This window comes from Corvus hawaiiensis, chromosome 3 (genome assembly GCF_020740725.1).
Source record: "Corvus hawaiiensis isolate bCorHaw1 chromosome 3, bCorHaw1.pri.cur, whole genome shotgun sequence".
In the NCBI taxonomy this organism is placed as follows: Eukaryota; Metazoa; Chordata; class Aves; order Passeriformes; family Corvidae; genus Corvus; species Corvus hawaiiensis.
In genome coordinates, this window is record NC_063215.1 from 43,788,499 (window position 1) to 43,807,820 (window position 19,322).

General features: G+C 34.9%; 1 protein-coding gene across 4 annotated transcripts in view; it reads left to right on the forward strand.

Annotated features, from left to right (window-relative positions):
• GRIK2 (glutamate ionotropic receptor kainate type subunit 2) overlaps positions 1–19,322 on the forward strand; it is a 366,043-nt gene that overhangs the window by 320,909 nt on the left and 25,812 nt on the right. For all 4 annotated transcript variants that reach the window (XM_048299919.1, XM_048299918.1, XM_048299920.1 and 1 more), the window contains one exon: positions 5,715–5,940. In XM_048299919.1, the coding sequence (XP_048155876.1) occupies positions 5,715–5,940 (226 nt within the window). The remainder of the gene's footprint in view (positions 1–5,714; positions 5,941–19,322) is intronic.

Consider the following 19,322-nt stretch of genomic DNA (forward strand, 5'->3'; position numbering starts at 1 on the left):
ATGTTTTAGAACATCTATGAGCCATAAGAGGATTGACTATAATAATTGTTTCACCTAAATTTGACATCTAGCCTTCTTATGTTTAGAAAAAAATATTGAGATACATGAGTGCTTTTGCCATTATTAAGAACATCAGAAATGTATTTTCTAGTTTATTTCACAGCTATGTAGATTTAGGGCATATGTCAAAACAAAATGTCATACTTACAAAAAAAGAATAAGGAATTAATAAAATAACTTACTATATGAACTGTTAAGTTTGGATTCCTGTACTCGTGTTCAGCATCTACAAAGGGTCATGTATGAAAAAATTGGAGAATTTTATGAAAAAGTCTACTTGACTTTCAAAGGAATGAAGTGGAAAAAAAGACAAGAAAACACACTTCTCTGGATAATGATGGGCTTGCCTTTCTCTTGATGTATGAACTACATAAATTCACAATGCTTTTGGGGTTTGTTTGGTTTGTTTCTTTTGTTCTTGTTTGGTTAGGGTTTTTTTTCCAAAACAGGAAATTATATATTTTGTTTTGTTTTCTTGAAATTGCTCAAGGTCAAAATTTGAAGAGTCCCCAGAAATTCTTATTAATTACTGTACATAAGTTCATACGAATAAAGAAGCAAAGAAATCAATGAAAACTCAAAGTTGGAAGGCATCTCTACAGGTCCCTTACTCTTGTAAGAGGAGGTCTGCTTTTTTGATTGAAAGCATGGTGTTAAATTAATTTATTCAGAGTGCATGGAGTTAGATTAACTTATTCAGAGTTACATTAAGCTGTGTCAATATTTCCAGTGAGCTGATTCTACTACTTCTGTGAGCTATGTGTTCCAACACTTAGTTTTTCTCATGGGGAAGAATTTTTTCCTTATACACTCAGAGAATTTCCCCTTAGCAGCTCTGGCTATTGCCTCTTATCCTGTTACCATGCATCTGAATGAAGAGAGTACCTTCAGCTTCTCTCTAACATTCTCTTTAGGTAATGGAAGAAGGTGATTAGATTCTCTGTAATCCTTCCATTCTAGGAACAACATTTCCATAAATTTTTCTTTGTGAGTTAAGATCTCCAATCTTCTGATCACTTTGGTGGATACTGTCTAATTTTAGCATGTCTTTGAACTCAGAGAACAAAAACTGGACACAGCATTCTTGGTGTGACTTGACAAGTGCCAAGTATTGTGGATTAATCACTTCCTTTGTTCTGGGCTTGGCTATAGTCTTGCTGATAATGCCTGCAGTTTACTTTCCTGCTGCAGAGATGGGCTGCTTACTCATGTTCTGCTAGCAGTCTTCTTGGGACCATAAATCCTTTTCAGCCACAATTCACTCCCACCAGTCAATTCCCAGCTAGTATGGATGCTTGGGATTACTTTTTCCAGGATAGACTTTGAATTTATCTTTCTTAAACCTGATGCATTTTCTGTTACACTAATTTCCAAGCCTCTTGTGACCTATCTGCATGGTAGTTCTTTCTTTCAGTATTTCTACATCTCCTCTCTCTTTTGTGTCATCCACAAATCTGATGAGGGTGCTTTCAATACCATTTTCCCAACTGCTTATAAAGATACTGAGTAGTATCAGGACTGACCCTCAAGGTACTCAAATCTTGACAAGATGCTAATCTGGCCTTGAGCTGTTAACCACGACTTCCTTTGCCAGTTAGCCACCTGTAGCTGCTTCATCTGTCCAGTCCTTATCCTTCCAGGTTGTCATCAAAGATGTTTTGAGAGACCATTTTGGACACCTTGATAAGGCTAATACAGATTGGTCCTTTTGAAATCTCTTTTCACATGTCATTCTTTTTGGCAATGCAGATGCCTAAGTGATGAGCTTGGTGAAGTCATTCAGAAGTGATGTTTCATAGTCTGTCCATTACAGACGGTCATAAAGAATGGACATTGCTCCTTAGGCTTTAAAAAATCCATGAATCAACTTTAGGAAAAGTGACTTGTGTCCACTAAGCCTGCAATGCTCAGGAAAACAAAAGTCGCAAAGCTGTTATACATAGTGTCATAAATAGAAAATACTGTAGTAGCATTGGGAGTCTGTGGGTTTTTTTCCTGACATAATGATTGAGATGTTTTAATTCTCATGGGGTGGAGAGTGCTTTCATAAAATATATCAGAACTAGGTTGATGACTTTTTAAAATTTTTTTCTCAAAATGTAATCTTAATTACTTTCAATCTTTCCTTAGTTACTACAGCCTTTTGAGTTTAAATATTGCATGGGTGAAAGCAAAGCTGAAGTATTTTCTGTGGCACCTAAATGCTTTTAGAATCCAGGAAAGAGGTTGTAAGCTATTATTAAAATAAAAATCTCTATTAATGGATCTGTAATTTTTCCTTCATAGAGAAATGTCAGAATTAGCCTGGCACATTATTACTGTGCGTTTATCCAATCCTGACTTGTATCATGAGGTCTGCTTCCACATACTTTGATCCTTGTTTATTCTCTCATTTATTCAACATCCTGATATGTTGTGGTCCAAAGTCTTGCTGCTCAGATATTTCTTTCCAAGCCAGTGCTCCAGGATGGAGCAGTAAGTAACACATTACTGACAATGACTCATTCTGTTTCCAGACTCATATTTATACATAACATTAGGCTATGACTAACTTAGAGCCTTTGCCATGGTTGCGTTTGTGGTCCCTGACAAGCACAGTTATCTTCCAATAATGTTTAATTTATGAATGCTGAGTATGACACTGACAGTATCCTCTGAATGTCAGTGTGAGGGCTACCATTTTATGCATTGGGTTTGATGTTGAGATGACTTTCTAGATTTGCTTAATCTTTTCATTTCCAGTTTTCCTATTAGTTAGCTCTCTTTTTTCTTCCAGTGAAATTCAAGTCATAGGCAGCTTTCTTACTACTCTGCATTGTCTCCAGCATTCCTGAGGGAACACAAGCATAGTAAATCATGTCACCACAAGTTATCTTAGACAGACATCATTTCTGGTTGATTTCAAGTTAAGTTGGATTTCCTGACAGTGGTTTCCAGTTAGATGAAACAATATGGTGAACTAACCCAGATGAAATAATACACTGTATTGATGGAGTATATAGGTTGATTAACCAGATTGATTTGCACACAGTGAAAAAAGGTGGAAACATAATGTAAATTGCAGCATCTGCTTCTAACAGTAGGAATGATACAGTCATAACCACTAGAAGCATATTAGAGTGTCATTTTCTTTAATTCAATGTCAAATGGGTTTCTGATGCTTTTGATTTTTCTGACTTCTTGATTTTCATCAATGGGTCTGCTGCATATTTTGGCAAACACAGGACAACTATCTGTGGTTATATTTTCCTAAATCAAATGATGAAGGTTTTTTAATTTAAGATTGAAAAAAAACCCTCTTCTGCATTACAAAAAAAAAAAAAACAAACAAACATAGGGTTCAAAAGTAGAGTGGCATTTTTCCCTGGCATAATTTCAGCTTTCAGAGGGAGAAGAAAGTAGTGCAAAAACATTGTAATGTTTTGCCTATATGAGAAAACTAAGACATCACTGTTAACTTTACAGTGGTGAGCCATGTGCACTGATATTCTAGGCTTTGTGTTCTCTTCTAAAGTCTCATTAATCATGTGTAGAGTGTTTTAATGTTTTTGTTTTAATTATTCCAATAAATGAGCTGTTCTGTGCAGGAGCTTTCTCTGATTTTGTTGATGACCTTTTTTCTTTTCAATAGTAGCAGTGGCTTCATCCTAGCTGATTAAATCAGTCATCATAATATGAACACTCTGTCCTTTACAGGATATTGTATTTTTTTCACATGTTCTAATGACTGAGTAGAAAGCAACCATTCCCCTTGTGAATATTTTTTCATCCCGGAGTTTATTTTTTTTTCTCAACAAAAATAGAAAAATACTTACGTATTACAGTTAATTCTTTTTTTTTTTTATTGTATCTCATTTGGCTTTTTCTTTTTTTTTTTTCCTTCAACATGTGTCAGCAATGTGCATGTAACCATTTACTAAAATTGTTTTCTCTGCCAATGTTTTATACCGCTCAGATTATTTGTAGTGGCTAAAATATTTACTGGGGTTAAGACTGTATGATAAAAGAATTAAATATGGGTTCTTGGTAAAATTTTACAAATACTGGAAAACGTTTATTTCCACCCTGTCTGCATTACACAGTATGTTAGATTCCTACAGACCTGATATGTGTTGCTTGAAGTATATTATACCACAATGAAATATTAAATGCTTCCGAGAGTTATTTGATTAAAAAGAAACACTATGAGGAGAGATCCTATCTGTTTGGTCATCTCTATTCACAGAATATTCTGAAGAAAAATGTTTTCCTCTTTCATTGTTACTAACATCTTTTGCAATCAGGCCCAGACTCTGTTCAGTACAATAACAATGCACATAATGCAGAGCCCTAAAATTCTTCAGTTTTGTTAGTAGTGACACTAGACTTAGTTCAAATGCTTGATTTGTTAAGTCCTCAAGCATAGTAAAAGAACTCTTGGATTCTTTCTCAGCAGGGGGAGAAAGTAGTCTCTTTTTTCTAAATAAATGTTCTTTTCATTCCACATACACTGCTAATTCTCTTTTGGGTCAGAATTTCTGGCTATCAATCAGCTGAACTTCAGAAATATTTGTAGTGTCAATCCTTGTTTAGTATTTCTACCAGAGCTGATGGCAGAAATATCTTTAAGGATGACATTAAAAGAGGAAAGACACCTTAAAAAGTCTGATAAAACTAGTGCTCACATGGTATTTACTAGGCAAAATTTAACATTACAGAACATTTTCTGATACATCTTGAGTTTGCTGTGTTATTAAACAGATGGGGCAAATGTGGTATAAAATGTTCAGTATTTCTAATACCTTCAGTTTATCCAGTCATTATGATCTCTTAAACACTGTATTTTACAAAAATGAGAGAAAGTAATTATCTTCTTTTTAAAGATCTGCGGGTGAAAAAAAGGAAGCAACTCCTTTGTAGCTGCACAGCATCAATTTCTTCCAAACTACTGACTCCTTTGTCCCAAATTACTGGCTCCCTTCTGACCAAAACAGTTCTTTGTATTCTGGAAATATTAAATCAGAAAACACATATTAATTTTTAGGACTTCCAGTAGACAATTTCTGTAAGGCAAGCTAGCATTGTTATGACCAGAGAGTGATATTATCTCTTACCTAAAATCTTTCTCCAAGTATTTTTGTCATATATGATAGATAAAATGTTATCTTCCCTCTCCTTCACAACTTTCTCCATACACTGCCATCTGTAAGTGCTTTGATTACTTCAGATTGGCACATTGTGCATTAGGTTTTCAGAACTGTTCAGCTGAGTGATTGAAATAAGAGTGAAATTTCACTTGTGCCAGAATCCACAGATTCTCCTAAAAAACTCAACAGCATAGTTGATTATCTTTATGCTAGAGTTAAATACTTAATAGTTTTCCACTCACCTGAAGTACTTGTAGGCCTTCCTCTTGCATAAAAATATATAAACAATAAAAACAGATCAACAACAGATATTTCACATTTGACAGTCTGTCCAGTTGTTTATTTTTACATGGAGAAGATGAGAAGTACAGATGAGATGAAAGGCACAGGCCCCCTTAGAAAATTGCCTCGGTAAAACCTGACATATACTAAAATCTGAGAAGAGAGCAATGTGCAAACTGAGAATTTGCTTTTACTCTTATAAGCATATTATTCTCATTCATACCGCACCTAATATTTGTCTTCCAGAAATCCAAAATCTCCACTTATGACAAGATGTGGGCCTTCATGAGCAGCAGGAGGCAGTCAGTACTTGTCAAAAGTAATGAAGAAGGTATCCAACGTGTGCTTACCTCTGATTACGCGTTTTTAATGGAGTCGACAACCATTGAGTTTGTCACACAGAGGAACTGTAACCTAACACAGATTGGAGGCCTGATAGACTCCAAAGGTTACGGCGTTGGAACTCCCATGGGTAGGTGATATGTCAACCACTTGTTCTCTGTTCGTTAATCTTGGTTGCTGCAGTAGCATAAGATACAGTCCGGTACACCATTCCTTTCTCTATGTTGCTAGCATTTACCTCTATTTTCTTTTTCCCAACCAGGAGAAATACATATTTTGTCAAAGTTTATGAATTTTGTTGTATTTTCCAAACAGAAAACAGTTGTTGCTTTATAAATAGTTGGATATTTTCATATGATAAATTTGCCTTACATGGTGCCCTTGATATCTTCAACAACAACAACAAAAGTGTTGTCACAGTCACAGTACTTTATTTTATAAAAAAAATTTTAAAGATGTTGATCTCTGTTTTTAGAGAATGAAGCCCTAGTAGTGGAAGAAAATGCATTAGAAAATGGGGCTGATGCTTCTAAAGTGAGAGGGCTAATCACTGAAATTGTTAAAAGAGAAGGAAAAATTCCATACCATGCCACAGACAAAACAAATTTTGATTTAGCCTTGTGGGATATGGCTTTACATATTGGCATGGAGATTCCAATCCTTTAATTGCTTTCCAGGTCAGCTTTTTTTTACTAAGTACAAAATTTTAGCTGCAAGATTAAAAGTCAACTACAGGTATTGGCTTGGTTCTAGCTTGGCTCCTAGAATGCACAAAATGGGATTAAGCAAGAACTGAGCTACCATTGACTACAGCTATTTTTTTAAGGACATGAGATGAAGATCTGGCTTTAGATTTCGGAACAGGTGGGAATAAAAAGGGTATGACACAAAGACTGTGAATACCGCATAATGATTCTACTTAATACAGTAAGGTTGTTCTGCTTACTTATTTCTCAGGCAAATATATATTTGAACTTCATTTTTAACAAGAATTTATCATTTTGTGATTGATGTGGATATGTTTTTATTTTTTCTCAGGTAGCTGTTATGTTTGGTACTGTTTTTATCTGTGTTGATACCATATACAAATCATTGTAATGGGAAATTTGTGTCCAGTAATTTAAATCAAACACATGGAAAGGAATTTTAAGAAATAAAGTTTACTGGAATATCTTGGATAAAGAGGTATCTAGCATTATCAAATACAGATTTGCCTATATATGGGATATATTTACTGCTACTTCAATAACATCCTTGAAATTTTCATTATTTCAGTAATTTTCTCTGTAATGGACACTTGATGAAGGAATTATGATTCTGTTCATTCTGTCTTCGAACAGTTAGTTGTTAGGAATCCAGTTTTGGTTCATACCAATTTTTCCACCCTGTTCTGCTGTGGCTCTTGTATTGCTGGATATATTCTGTAGACTTGTAAACAACAGAACAGACTGGACTTCAGTCCTGCTGGTCATTTTGGCATCTTGTATTTACTTATATATAAAATTTTTTGTTATTTTGAGGATGAAACCCACCTTCCATTTAGGTTTAGTACGGATAAAATCAAATCTCAGGGATAGTTTATAATCTTTGAATAATCTGCATGCAAATTTGTGAAGCATCTGAAGCACACCCCAGAAATTTAAGTGGACATTGAAATGCCAAACTGCTAGGAATCAGAGAGACCAAAGCAATCTAGAAATTATTCTGTTTATGTGTAAGTCAGAGAAGCATCATAAACACCAGAGAAAGCAGCTTTAAAACAATGATAAATCCAGAAATAGAATTCTGAAGTTTAAGTTTAGGGGAAGAAATGCTGAATGTAAAGAGGCAAGGAAGTTAAGTAAACTTTCTGTTGGTATTTGTCCCCTACTTCATATAGGGAGAGTAGGCACTATTTCTTCACTAACTTTGAGTCATATCAAAGACATCATTCAGCTCTTATCCACCCGCAAGATTCCAAGTAACAACAAATTATCTGTGTCAAGAAAAGTAATAGTGTTGTACAAGAGGGTATGTGAGCTGACAGCTGTCTTGAATCAAGATGAAACAAATAGAGGACATACCTGCAGGAATCAGTGATCACCAAAGGAGGGAAAATAAGAGTTGAAACAGTGTTAAACTTAAGAAGTTGAAGAAAGATTTGAAAAAAAGATGACAGCTTCATAAGGGAAAATAGAGAAGAATGTAAAACAGGATGTAAAGTAAAATTTTTCACAAAACAAATGAAGGTATAACAAAAGAGCATCTTGGGCTTTCCCAGAACAGCTAAGAATAAGAGATTAATCTAATATTTGGGCAGTATCTATAAAATGCTGTTGAGAGAGCTGACATTTATAATGGGTTTATATCCTGTGTGTTAGGTGCACAGTTTCAGAAGAAAGGGATTGTGCAACCTCTGCTAGAATGATGCATAGTTTGCACATATATATTTGAAAGGAATCCTTATGAAGAAGCAATTCCATGGTGTCTGTCAGAAAACTTTTGTTAAATATTTTGCTTTATTGAAGCTAAAAAGTATTACAGAACAGTGGAAAATGCAAAATATTCTCATGCATTATAGCTAATCTCATTTCTACAGGAAAAAATAATTCTGGAGAAGTTAAAAGAACTTATGACATGGTTATATCTATAGAAGTAGATTACATCGTTATTTAATTACTACAAAAGAAGTTTATAGACATGCAATTGAGTAATATCTTTTTAGAGTTAATAATCCTAAGAGTAACTTGTCAAGTGCTTGGAAAACTGCGGTGTAATGGCTTCACATACAAAGTATGTGTTACTGCTTTTGCCTATTTGAGAAACAGCTTGTCTCCAAGCAGAACAATACAGAGCTATTTGTGTTCACAGAACCATAGAATCACAGAATCACAGAATATGACGTTTTGGAAGGGACCCGTTGGGATCATTGAGTCCAATTCGTGACCCTGAACCGGACACTCTAAAAATCACACCATGTGCCTGATTGTTCAAACACTCCTTGAATTCTGTCAGGTTTGGTGCTGTGACCACTTCCCTGGGGAGCCTGTTCCAGTTACCGACCACCCTCTAGGTAAAGAACCATTTCCTGATATCAAACCTAAAGGTCCCCTGACTCAGCTTCATAACATTCCTAGTCCTATCACTGGCCACCACAGTGAAGAGATCGGTACCTGCCCCTTTGCTTCCCCTCACGAGGAAGTTGTAGACTGCAATGAAGTCTCCCCTCAGTCTCCTCCAGGCTGAACGGACCAAGTGGCCTCAGCTACTCCTCATATGGCTTCTCTTCCAGACCCTTCACCATCCTTGCGGCCCTCATTTAGATGCTTTCTAATATCAAAGCTGCCCCCAGCACTCGAGGTGAGTCCACCCCAGTGCAGAGCAGAGCAGGACAATCCCCTCCCTTGTCTGGCAGGCGATGCTGTGCCTGATACCCCCCAGGACATTGTTGGCCCTTTTGGCTTCCAGGGCACTGCTGACTCATGTTCAACTTGCCATTGACCAGGATCCCTAAGTCCCTTTCCATAGCATTGCTCTCCAGCCTCTCATTCCCCAGTCTGTACACACAACCAGGGTTGCCTTTTCCCAGGTTCAGAATCCAGCACTTGCCCTTTTTAAACTTTGTATGGTGTTACAGGCATGGTGTTGGGAAGATATAGATGTCATCTGCAAAATTTACAAAAAATCCAGTTTATCTCCTGGAATAGTGGCTTGAAATTGCAGAATTATTTGCACATAAGGTTAAATTTGTAGAATACAGTTGTTACAGGTCTTATGTTGACTATAGTAGAGAGGATATGGCTACTTTTGGAGAACAGCTCCAAAGGAAGTAGGTGCAACGTATCTTGATTATTTTGAAGGTAATGGAATAATAGTGAGAACATAATTTGCTTGAGTTTAAGCTGCTACAAGAAAAAGAGCTAAAAGCTTTCCTAACAGAAAAATATGCTATCAGTTTATGACAAGATAATCACCTGGAAAATGCAACCACCCAAATATAGCACCAGTTTAGAGTATTGCAGTGAAAGCTCTCTGAGGTTAATATTTTAAATTTAGAGAAAGAATGTTGCACAAGATTAGGACAAAAAAAACCCCAGTGGATCAGGCCATAGGTTCATAGGTATCAATTCCTTCCAAAAAAATGGAGAAGCTAAATATGAGTTTACATGATTATTTTACTTCCTCTAGAAGCACTAGTGGATTAAACAAAGTTTAGATTGTTAAAATGTAACTTTGATGAAGGAAACTGGAAATCATGTACTTTTGGCATAAAATAGGATGGTCAGAATCAGCGTACATCTTTAAAATCAACAAGACACAGGGATGCTTGAAATAGATGCAAGGCAGAATTCTTTGCTGCAGTGAAATATAAAGTAGGGAGAGTGAATTTGGTAAGTTATGCATACAACCACTCATTCTCATGATTCATATTTTTAAATTAAAGTTTCGTATAAACCAGAATTCATTTTCAGTCAGCCACCTCTGGTGCTAGGCTAAAAATCTTGATGTATAATGTAAACAGAACAGACCTGGGATGAGATGTTTGATAGCAACTGATACTTTGGAGCAGATAAGATAGAACCTTGTAAGAGGTCGTGTTTGTTTTGTTTTCTATCTTTGCAACATTGTTTATAGCTTTGTAACCGAGAGTATAACACTTGCTTTGCTAGAGGACATTTGTTTGCTTCGTTTTTTTATCTTCCAGTTTGAAGATCCACACGCAAGGGGTTTTTATTTGCTTTATTCTGGTATGTTTTACCAGGAGGCACTGCTTTGCCCCTTCTGTGTTCTTCATCACTGAATCTGGCAGAGAGGAAAACTATTTGCATACAGTATTCAACATAGTGTATAGTTGATTTCTATCTAACATATTCTAATAATATGGATATGTATCATCCACAGTTATCTATTAGAAACACACACAAATTTCTTTTAGTGGTAGGAATTTGTGTTTGTGGGGGTATTCACCTCAGCATCCAGTATTGATGTTCAAGGGAGGAAGGAGGGGAGGGAAGAAGGGAAGAAGAAAGAGAGAGAGAAAAGACACAAAAAGGAACTGAACAAAGCGGTAGTGGGAGAGGAGGAGGGAAGGATAACAAACCCTTTGGGCAGGCTAGCCAAATTATTCTTTCCATTTCAAATACTCTAAAGTGTTTATTATCATCTCTAGTAGTTTCAATTTCCCATTTCATCATCACGCCTGGTAGAAGTGTTTAAAGTTTGGTTTGTTCTTGAATAAAGCCCAGTTGGGATAAATCTACCATTGCAAAGAGTTCAAAATGTTTGTGATACATCCACATGCTTATGGTCATCCTATCAGACAGAAATTGTAGCATTTTTTTCAAGAAAACCTGGCCTATCCAAAAAATCTACCTTTTATGTCCTACTGAAACACAGTTAATGTGACTTTCCTATGGTCAACATACGGTTAAACAAAGTAATATTAAGAGACAAATGCTATTTTCCATAATGAATATTTACTAACATTGTTGCTATTGTGAAGCAAACCACATGAAAGGTTAGAAATGTAGCTTCTATGCACTTTATATTAAAGCCTTAATGGCCTGTGAAGCTACTTTTCACTTTTCTGGTGTTTTTCTTTTTTTTTTTTCTTTTTCTTTTTTTTTTTTTTTTTCTTTTTCTTTTTTTCCTTTTCTATTTTCTACTTTGCAATTGGAAGGAACATAGATGAACACATCTTTTGGAAAAACCATACTTCATATATCTGGGATGGTTTCAGGTTCTTATTTCTTTCCTAAACTCCTGTTTCTCTTCAGCATGTTTGACAGCAGGCTACTTCCCATCTGGCTTGGGCAGATTTCCTACTGAATTGCCACTTGCTTCTATGTTGAGCCTGGAGCACATAGATGTCTGGCAAGTGAATATTTGGAACTGATTCCATATGAATAGATCTACTGAGCATGCACTTTTCAGATCATCTGCCTTTATGTGGCAGATGAGGACTATCCGGTCTGTATATGCCAGACAAACTCTGTATGTGTGGAGATATATGCAAAATGATGCCTTTGACATTTTGAAAATGAAAAATAGTATGTGTAAGTAATCTTTAAAAATTGCATATATTTCTTCTAGCTCTTAAGAAATACAAAATGGAAAATAGTGCTTGAGAGATACGGTGTGTAGAAGAAATTAGTCATTTCTCTAATGTTTCTCTGTGGCTGAACTGCAGAAAATTGCAGAATCAGGCTAAGAGGGGGCTTCAGTGGTGTAGCAATGATGTTCCTATAACACCTGATAATAGTGAGGTAAAAGAAAGTTTGAGAAAAAGGTGAAATATACATTTCTTTATCCCTTATTCCTGCGAAGTTAATACAATCAAATTCTGCTATTAATATTAATAATGCCTCAGTTGCAAAATATAATAAGAAGAATCTTTGAATCTGTTACACAATTCTCTTCACTTGTACAAGGTTTTTTGATTAACTTTTCACTTGTGATCAAGATATGACTCCTTCTTCTAGAGCATATCACTTTTTGTATCACTAGCTCTTCCATATTGATGGATTACCAAGATGCCCTGAAAAATGCTAGAAAGAGTTTAACATTCAGATCCTTGAAAGCTAATTGTTAACTCAAAAATTGTTAAAAAATAAAAAGTGCACTCCCCTGACTATATAGAGACTCTTCACTGTGCATGGGGACAAAATACATCTCTCAGGATATGAATGATGTTAAATGATATATTTTGGGGTCAACATGTCCAGCATTTCATTGCCAAGGTAAGTCTTACATAAATACCCATTATACAAAGCTACAATAACTTGCAGTAGTAACACAGACACAGGTATGAAAATTTATTCATATAAGTGCATAAAATAGATCTGCACAGGGTATATTTATGAATTAAAAATAGAAAGTTGGCAAGTACTTTGATACAAGCAAGTTATACCTCACATGTCAAAAAGAAAAGTATAAGAATAAAATGAACAGCTTTCCAAGAGAGATGAATTGGCTGCAGGCCCCAGATATCATCACGTTCACTTAAGTTCAAAGTATGAAACAAAACTTCAAGGTTCTCATGTTCTATTGATTCAGAGGTGCCTTTTAAAGTGAAGTTCTCTTTTCTGTAAATTCAAATGAAATATCAAATAAAATGTCTTTTTTTAATGGACACTTTTACCTCTCACACAAAAAATTATATTTTTCACAGTGCATTGTTCTAAGAGATTCTCAAAAATGTGCCCACTCACACATGAATTCCAAAAAAATCTCTTTGGCCAACTAATGTAATGTGCACATCACTTGAATGTAGAAATTTCTTTATATACTTTTGCATAATGTAGCCAATCTTAACATTTTTAAATTTTATTTTTGTAAAATCAGAGCCAAGAGTGGGGTTAGTTTCCTTTCTTTTGTAATTTTTTGAATTTCAATCAGCTGTGTAGCATGTAATTAAAATGTTGTTTGGCGTATGTGCATTTTGAAGAAAGTAAAATTAATATAATTTTATCAGATGTAGAATCTAAAAAGAGTATTTTACACTCCACTCACTTAAAATAAAGATTTCACTGCAAAAAAAAAAAGGGTTTCAGACAATAATTTATGATCTGCTACTTGATGCCTTCTCTAGGAATATGACTTCATGAATTATTTATATTTACCCAATCCATTAATAAATTAAATACAATAGTGTTGTTCCTACCTCTGTGAAAGGCTGTTGGATTCAAAGAGAATTTAAATAAATAAATAGTTTAATCAGCAAATGTATAACAATTATAATGTTGTATCCTGTAAGCATGTATAAATTCAGCTGATTTATATTGCCAGTTCTGTCTCCGGGGAGTGACCTAGAAGAAGTGTTCACAGTAAAAATTTATGTTATAATACTGAAATTTTTTAACTCACCTGACCATGCTCTTAATGCAGGTATTTTACAAAATATTTCACTATCTGCCTTTTTTTAGTGGCATGTTTCCAAATATAGAAAATTTTAAATCAGGCACAGTGGGAAATATAAATTATTGAAGACAGATCTTTTAATAGATGCTTGTAATTTCAAATATTACAACTTAATATATTAAAAATACAAACAAATAAATGATTCATTTCCTAAATATGCAACAGCAAGTGAAGAGAATAGTCTTAACTCTCCCTTTGGAGTTCAGTCAGCCTCCTTCCTTTCTGCATTTATTATTCCAGACAGATTTTGCAACCTGTTTTTTTGGTAATCATCTAAAACTTAGTTTACTTTTGGGGCTTGCCTGTAAAATAAAAAGCAGATAAAATAAGAGTAAATGCCTTGTAAATGTGTGAATATCCTATAGATATGTAGGATGTTGTCCTCTATGTTTTGTCTAGCTTTTAAAAGACCAGAGCTTTGATATTTGCAATAGCATGTCTGAATAGCTTGTGTGGGAATGGTTCAAAGCTGCACCAGGAGAGGTTTAGGCTGGATATTAGGAAGCATTTCTTTCTCCAGAGCGTAGTCAAACACTGGAACATGCTTTCTAAAGAGGTGGTTGATGCCCAAAGCCTATCAATGTTTAAGAGACATTTGAACAATGTCCTTACCAATGTACTTTTACTTGGTCAGCCCTGGATTGGTCAGGCAGTTGGACTAAATGATTTTTTAGGTCAGTTTAAACTGAAATATTCTATTCTATTCCTTGGATACCACTTTTTATGCAGTTTATTTTCTCTTTTTTCCTCTTTCTCCTTCTCTTTCTCTTTCCTTTTTCCTTTTATCCCTTGTCTTTTTCTTTTTCCTTTTTCTTATGTCTTTTTTTTTTTTTTTTTTCTTTTACACTTAGAGAAGGTTACTAGATGCTCCCAAACTATTGAGTTGGAATAACTGAGTGCCTTCAGCTTACTTAGTATTCCAAATATGTTTTATTGTAGGTAATCAGACCAATCACATTACTTCAATTCTTGCCAATGTTCAGTTGTGACAGAGTTTTTTCTTCTTGGTAAGAAGATGAAGTTCTTCCTTGCTTTTCCAACTGTTTTCTGGAGACAGATTTGAAGGAAAAGACTTTTTCCTTAAAGAAATGTTTGACAAGAGACTTTTACATGCTTGATGCTGCCATTCTATGGTGCTCTTCGCTAGTCCTGCAAAAGTGCACAAACATTCCTGCACATTTTCAGCCTTTTCCTCTAATTTTAATTTAATTCTATTAGAAACAACAGGGATAGCAAAGATTTATAGATCTGATTCTGTGAACCAGGTCATTTATTAAATCAAAACAAAATGAAACAAACAAAAAAAAAAAACCAAAACAAAGACTCCTAGGCATAACATTTCTGTCTCTAACATATGTAAATACAAAAGTAAGACTGAAATTTCACTTTCATGTCAAACTGCCATAGGGCTGCTGCAGTTTGCAAAAACTGACAGCTATATGAGCTGGTTTAGTGACCTAAAGTGCATATTTTTTTTCATAAAATTATTTTGCTTCATATTTATCTACATAGCTGCTAATGAGGCTGGAAGACAACTATCCATAGTATGAAGGAAGAATTGATAGCAGGCAAACATGGATGTGGAAGAGAAAATGGGATTTCTGCACAGCAAGCTGTTAGGCCAAGTCTGAAGAAAATCCTGAGAGACTTTCGTGCTTTCTGATGGTTTCAAAAAGGTCTAATGTATCTCTCAGTAGCAGGAATAAAACAGTAGTTTAACAGATATGAGTAGATGCAGTGCAGAGGGGAGATGTCAAAGTGACTTTTCCATATGTTTAAATCTGTTTTTTTCCCAATATTTTCCATTCATTCTATGTCAAAGTTTGCAGAACTTGAGCGTCATCCCCTTCACATTGGTGTTTCTTTTTTTTTCCTTCTTTTTCTTTTCTCCTGGAGGTCTAGGTTAAGGATCAAAGAACATTACGGTAGCAAGAGAGGCCCAAGAAGAGATAATACTGGCTTGTATTAAATACTTTTAAAAAAGAAAGAAAAAAAAGGGATCCCATGGATCTTTTCAAAAGTAACTGTTTGGAGTTTTTAAACATTCCTTACTCTTTGAAGCTAAGTCCTTACAGTAGCTAAGTCTTCTTTTTGTCTCCTGACATAATTCTCTTTTCACACCTCCACCAAACTTAAAAAGTGACATGTTTTGAAGAGTCGTTTTGAAAACTTTCCTTAAATCTCAGGCAAGACTAGAAAACAATGCTAGTGAGGACGATGACTGAGACTTGCCGGCACATTTATTTCAACTAATGCATGTGTTTGGCAGTCAGTGATCAATGCAGAACATAATTTTAGACACCTTTTTCTAGGAGACATGGGCAGGTTTTTTTTCTTAAATATTTTTGTTACTTCTCTTAAACATTAATTAAGCAATTTTCTAAAATCAGAATTATATGTTGCCTTGTTTGAAGAAATAAAAGAAAAAGAACACCTTAGGCTCCACAGAGACAGTTAATGAGATTTGCTTCTACTCCTCTAGTAACTCTGTTGTGTCTGACTCCGGTGGGTAAACAGAAGGTCTATTCTTTTTACACATATGTGATTAAATATATTTATGTAAAACCAGCAAAGTCACAGGTATGAGTGATACAGAAACCTTTCAAAACACAGTCAGTTTCAGAAGTGAAAGGAATAAAAGGTAAATTATATATAAATTTAGTCCCCAAAGTTGTTAACGATACACTTGGCTGATGTAACTGAAAAAAAATTCTACATATCTGAAAATACTGAACAGTTCAGAAGTTTAAAATTTTCATTGTTGCAAATGTATTCCCAGATTTCTTCTGTAAAGTACTAAACCCAACAGTCAACACTGGCTGTCAGTTTAATCATTGTAGTGATTTCAGACTCTGTAGCTATTTCCTGCCGATATTGTGTGGGACACTGAGGGTATCTGAGCCATCTTTGTTACCTGCTGTAAAGTACTGTTCCTGGAGAAAAATTTCCATCTCACAATCCAGTACTCTACTTAAAAACTGTCCATATTTTTTTATGTATATGTATATATTATACACTCTTATTTAATTTCAAATTTTTTTGGCACTTTGAATATAAATACTTAACATACAAACATTTTCCCCCTGCCTGTAGTTTCCAAGATCTAAAGTGTAGTTGTAGTAATAATAAAAGTAATAACAATAGTTCTAGGCAATAATTTGGTTTTATTGTTAAGACACCCTAGTTCTCTTGAAGCTACTTATTACCTTCAGACCATACAAATTACATATTATGAACATTTTTTACTGGTCCTTGGAGATGAGACATATAAACAAATCTGTCTCTGTAGAAAAAAATAGGAAACCATGTACCAAGACAGAATACCTTTTTCTTCTGCTTGCCTTAGTCTGTAATCCTTCATACAATCTGAACTGCAATATTCATCACTTATACATGCATAAAAGTGCTGAGCTTCAGTCCTCCTGTAACTAAAACAAATTAATGCATTTGTCTTCATTAGTTGAACATAATGGGGAAAAAAAAAGAAAAAGGTGCAAATTATTTATTTTTATGCAGGTCAAGCCATGTATTGAAACCAATTTGAGAATTTCAACTGCCTGAGCAGTTAATTTATTATTTCTGAAATGTAAGAATGTGTACCTAACAAATTTGATGAAAGAACTGTTTTTTATGGTTGCCTCAGGATTATGAGCATATTGAAGCACTATCTGGGAGGCATGCTGAGACTGAGTTTTATATCAAGGAATTGTCAAAACACTTAACATCCAGTAGTTGTTGTGAGCAGACTCTGCCTTAGAGAAGCTTCTTCTAGTAGGAATTTACGAAAAATATGTAACCAAAGCAAAGACATGATTAAAACTTCATGTTGATGTTATTGTGCCTGGGGCCATTATGTATGACATTCATACATGTCATATACATGGTCTAGGAGTAAGTCATATGAAAAGCAACTGAGGGAGCTGGGGTTGCTTAGCCTGGAGAAAATGAGGCTTAGGGGAGACCTTCAAGAAGGTCAGCCTTTCTCCCAGGCAACTAGCAACAGGACAAGGGGAAATGGCCTCAAGCTGCTCCAAGAGAGGTTCAGGTTGGACATATGGAAGAATTTCTTCACTGCGAGTGTTGACAAGCATTGAAACGGGGTGCCCAGAGAAGTGGTGGAGTCACCATCCCTGAAAGTGTTCAAGAAACAACTGGATGTTGCACTTTGTGCTATGGTTTAGTTGACAAGCTGGTGTTTCATCAAAGATTGGACTTGATGATCTTGGAGGTCTTGTCCAAACTTAATGATTCTGTGATTCCATGGGTCTATGGTTTGCATTGACAAAGACTCATCTACAAATTTAAAATATCTCTGGCCTGATGCATTGCCCTCAATTAGAAAAAAATTGGTTTATTACATCGCAGCACATGATGTTTCCATGGTTTGCAGTTAGATGGACCCAAGTCCACTTCATACCTCACTTCATACTCATGATGAGACAGTTAATAGCAAGATATTAATTGTTTAGAGAATTTCCCTTTTAGCTTGCCAAAGGATTGGGGTGCTCTTCAAGAGTGTGAAATGGGTTTTCAGGTCTGGACAGTTTTGTTATGACCTTACACTTTTCTTGTCTTTCAATGTAATCTTATCTGCCTGACCAAAATCTTCACATATACCAGAAATGCTTGTAGAACTTCTTTAGGTTTCATTAATTCATCTGTTTATTGCTGGGTAGTGTTAGACAAATATTTCTTTCAGAGGAGGCTATATTTGCAAACCATTCATATGTGAGTGTCACAGATTTGCAAGGCGAATTGAAAAAAAAGAAAGCACTGTATAAATATGGAATACTTTTATCTGTGGCAAAAATAATATCATTGATTTTCTCACTAGAGGTTTCAACAAAGATATCTTCCCATTCTGCAGCTGTGAAATTCAACAGGGGTAGAGAGATAATAGTGTATGATGATTATGATCTTTTCAAATTGTCTGTGATGTCAAAATGCATGAATAGTCTATGAAAAGTGTTACTAACACTCATTTCTTTAATCTGTCTAAGAGATGTGCTTTAGAGCAGTTTATAATGATAGTTTAAGGAGGGACTCAAAAAATTAAACTATGTTGAAAACAGGAAAAAGGGAAAAATAGAATAGAGTTTAACTGGCTAATACAATAATTTAATAATGATCTGAGTATTTACAATAGTTAAAAAAATCCACAAACACCTTCTTCATTCTGTTCAATTAATTTTGGTACCACAAAAAGAAACAGAAAAATGGTGTATATTTTGTATTAAACCTGTTATCATCATATCTTATTTAAATTATTCATCGTAAGCAACCATTATCTTGTTTTGTTTTGTTTTATAATGTACTCACCGTGGAGGAGAGATGTTTCAAGCTAGTTGCAAATTAATATTTTTAAGTATGTCCCTTTCCCCGTCCTAAAACAATAAGTACTTAAGAACACGAGAATGGCTACTCTAGTTCCAACTCCCGAATATTCATCTAACTTTGTTATCAATTATTTTGCATACTTATGACTGGGAAATTAATATGTAATAAATCTCAGCTACATCATCCATCTTGGTTACATTTCAGCTTTATATACCATCATGAACTTTTAAATGATGGTTCTATAAAGAAATGACCAGAAATTAGCCTGAGCTTAGA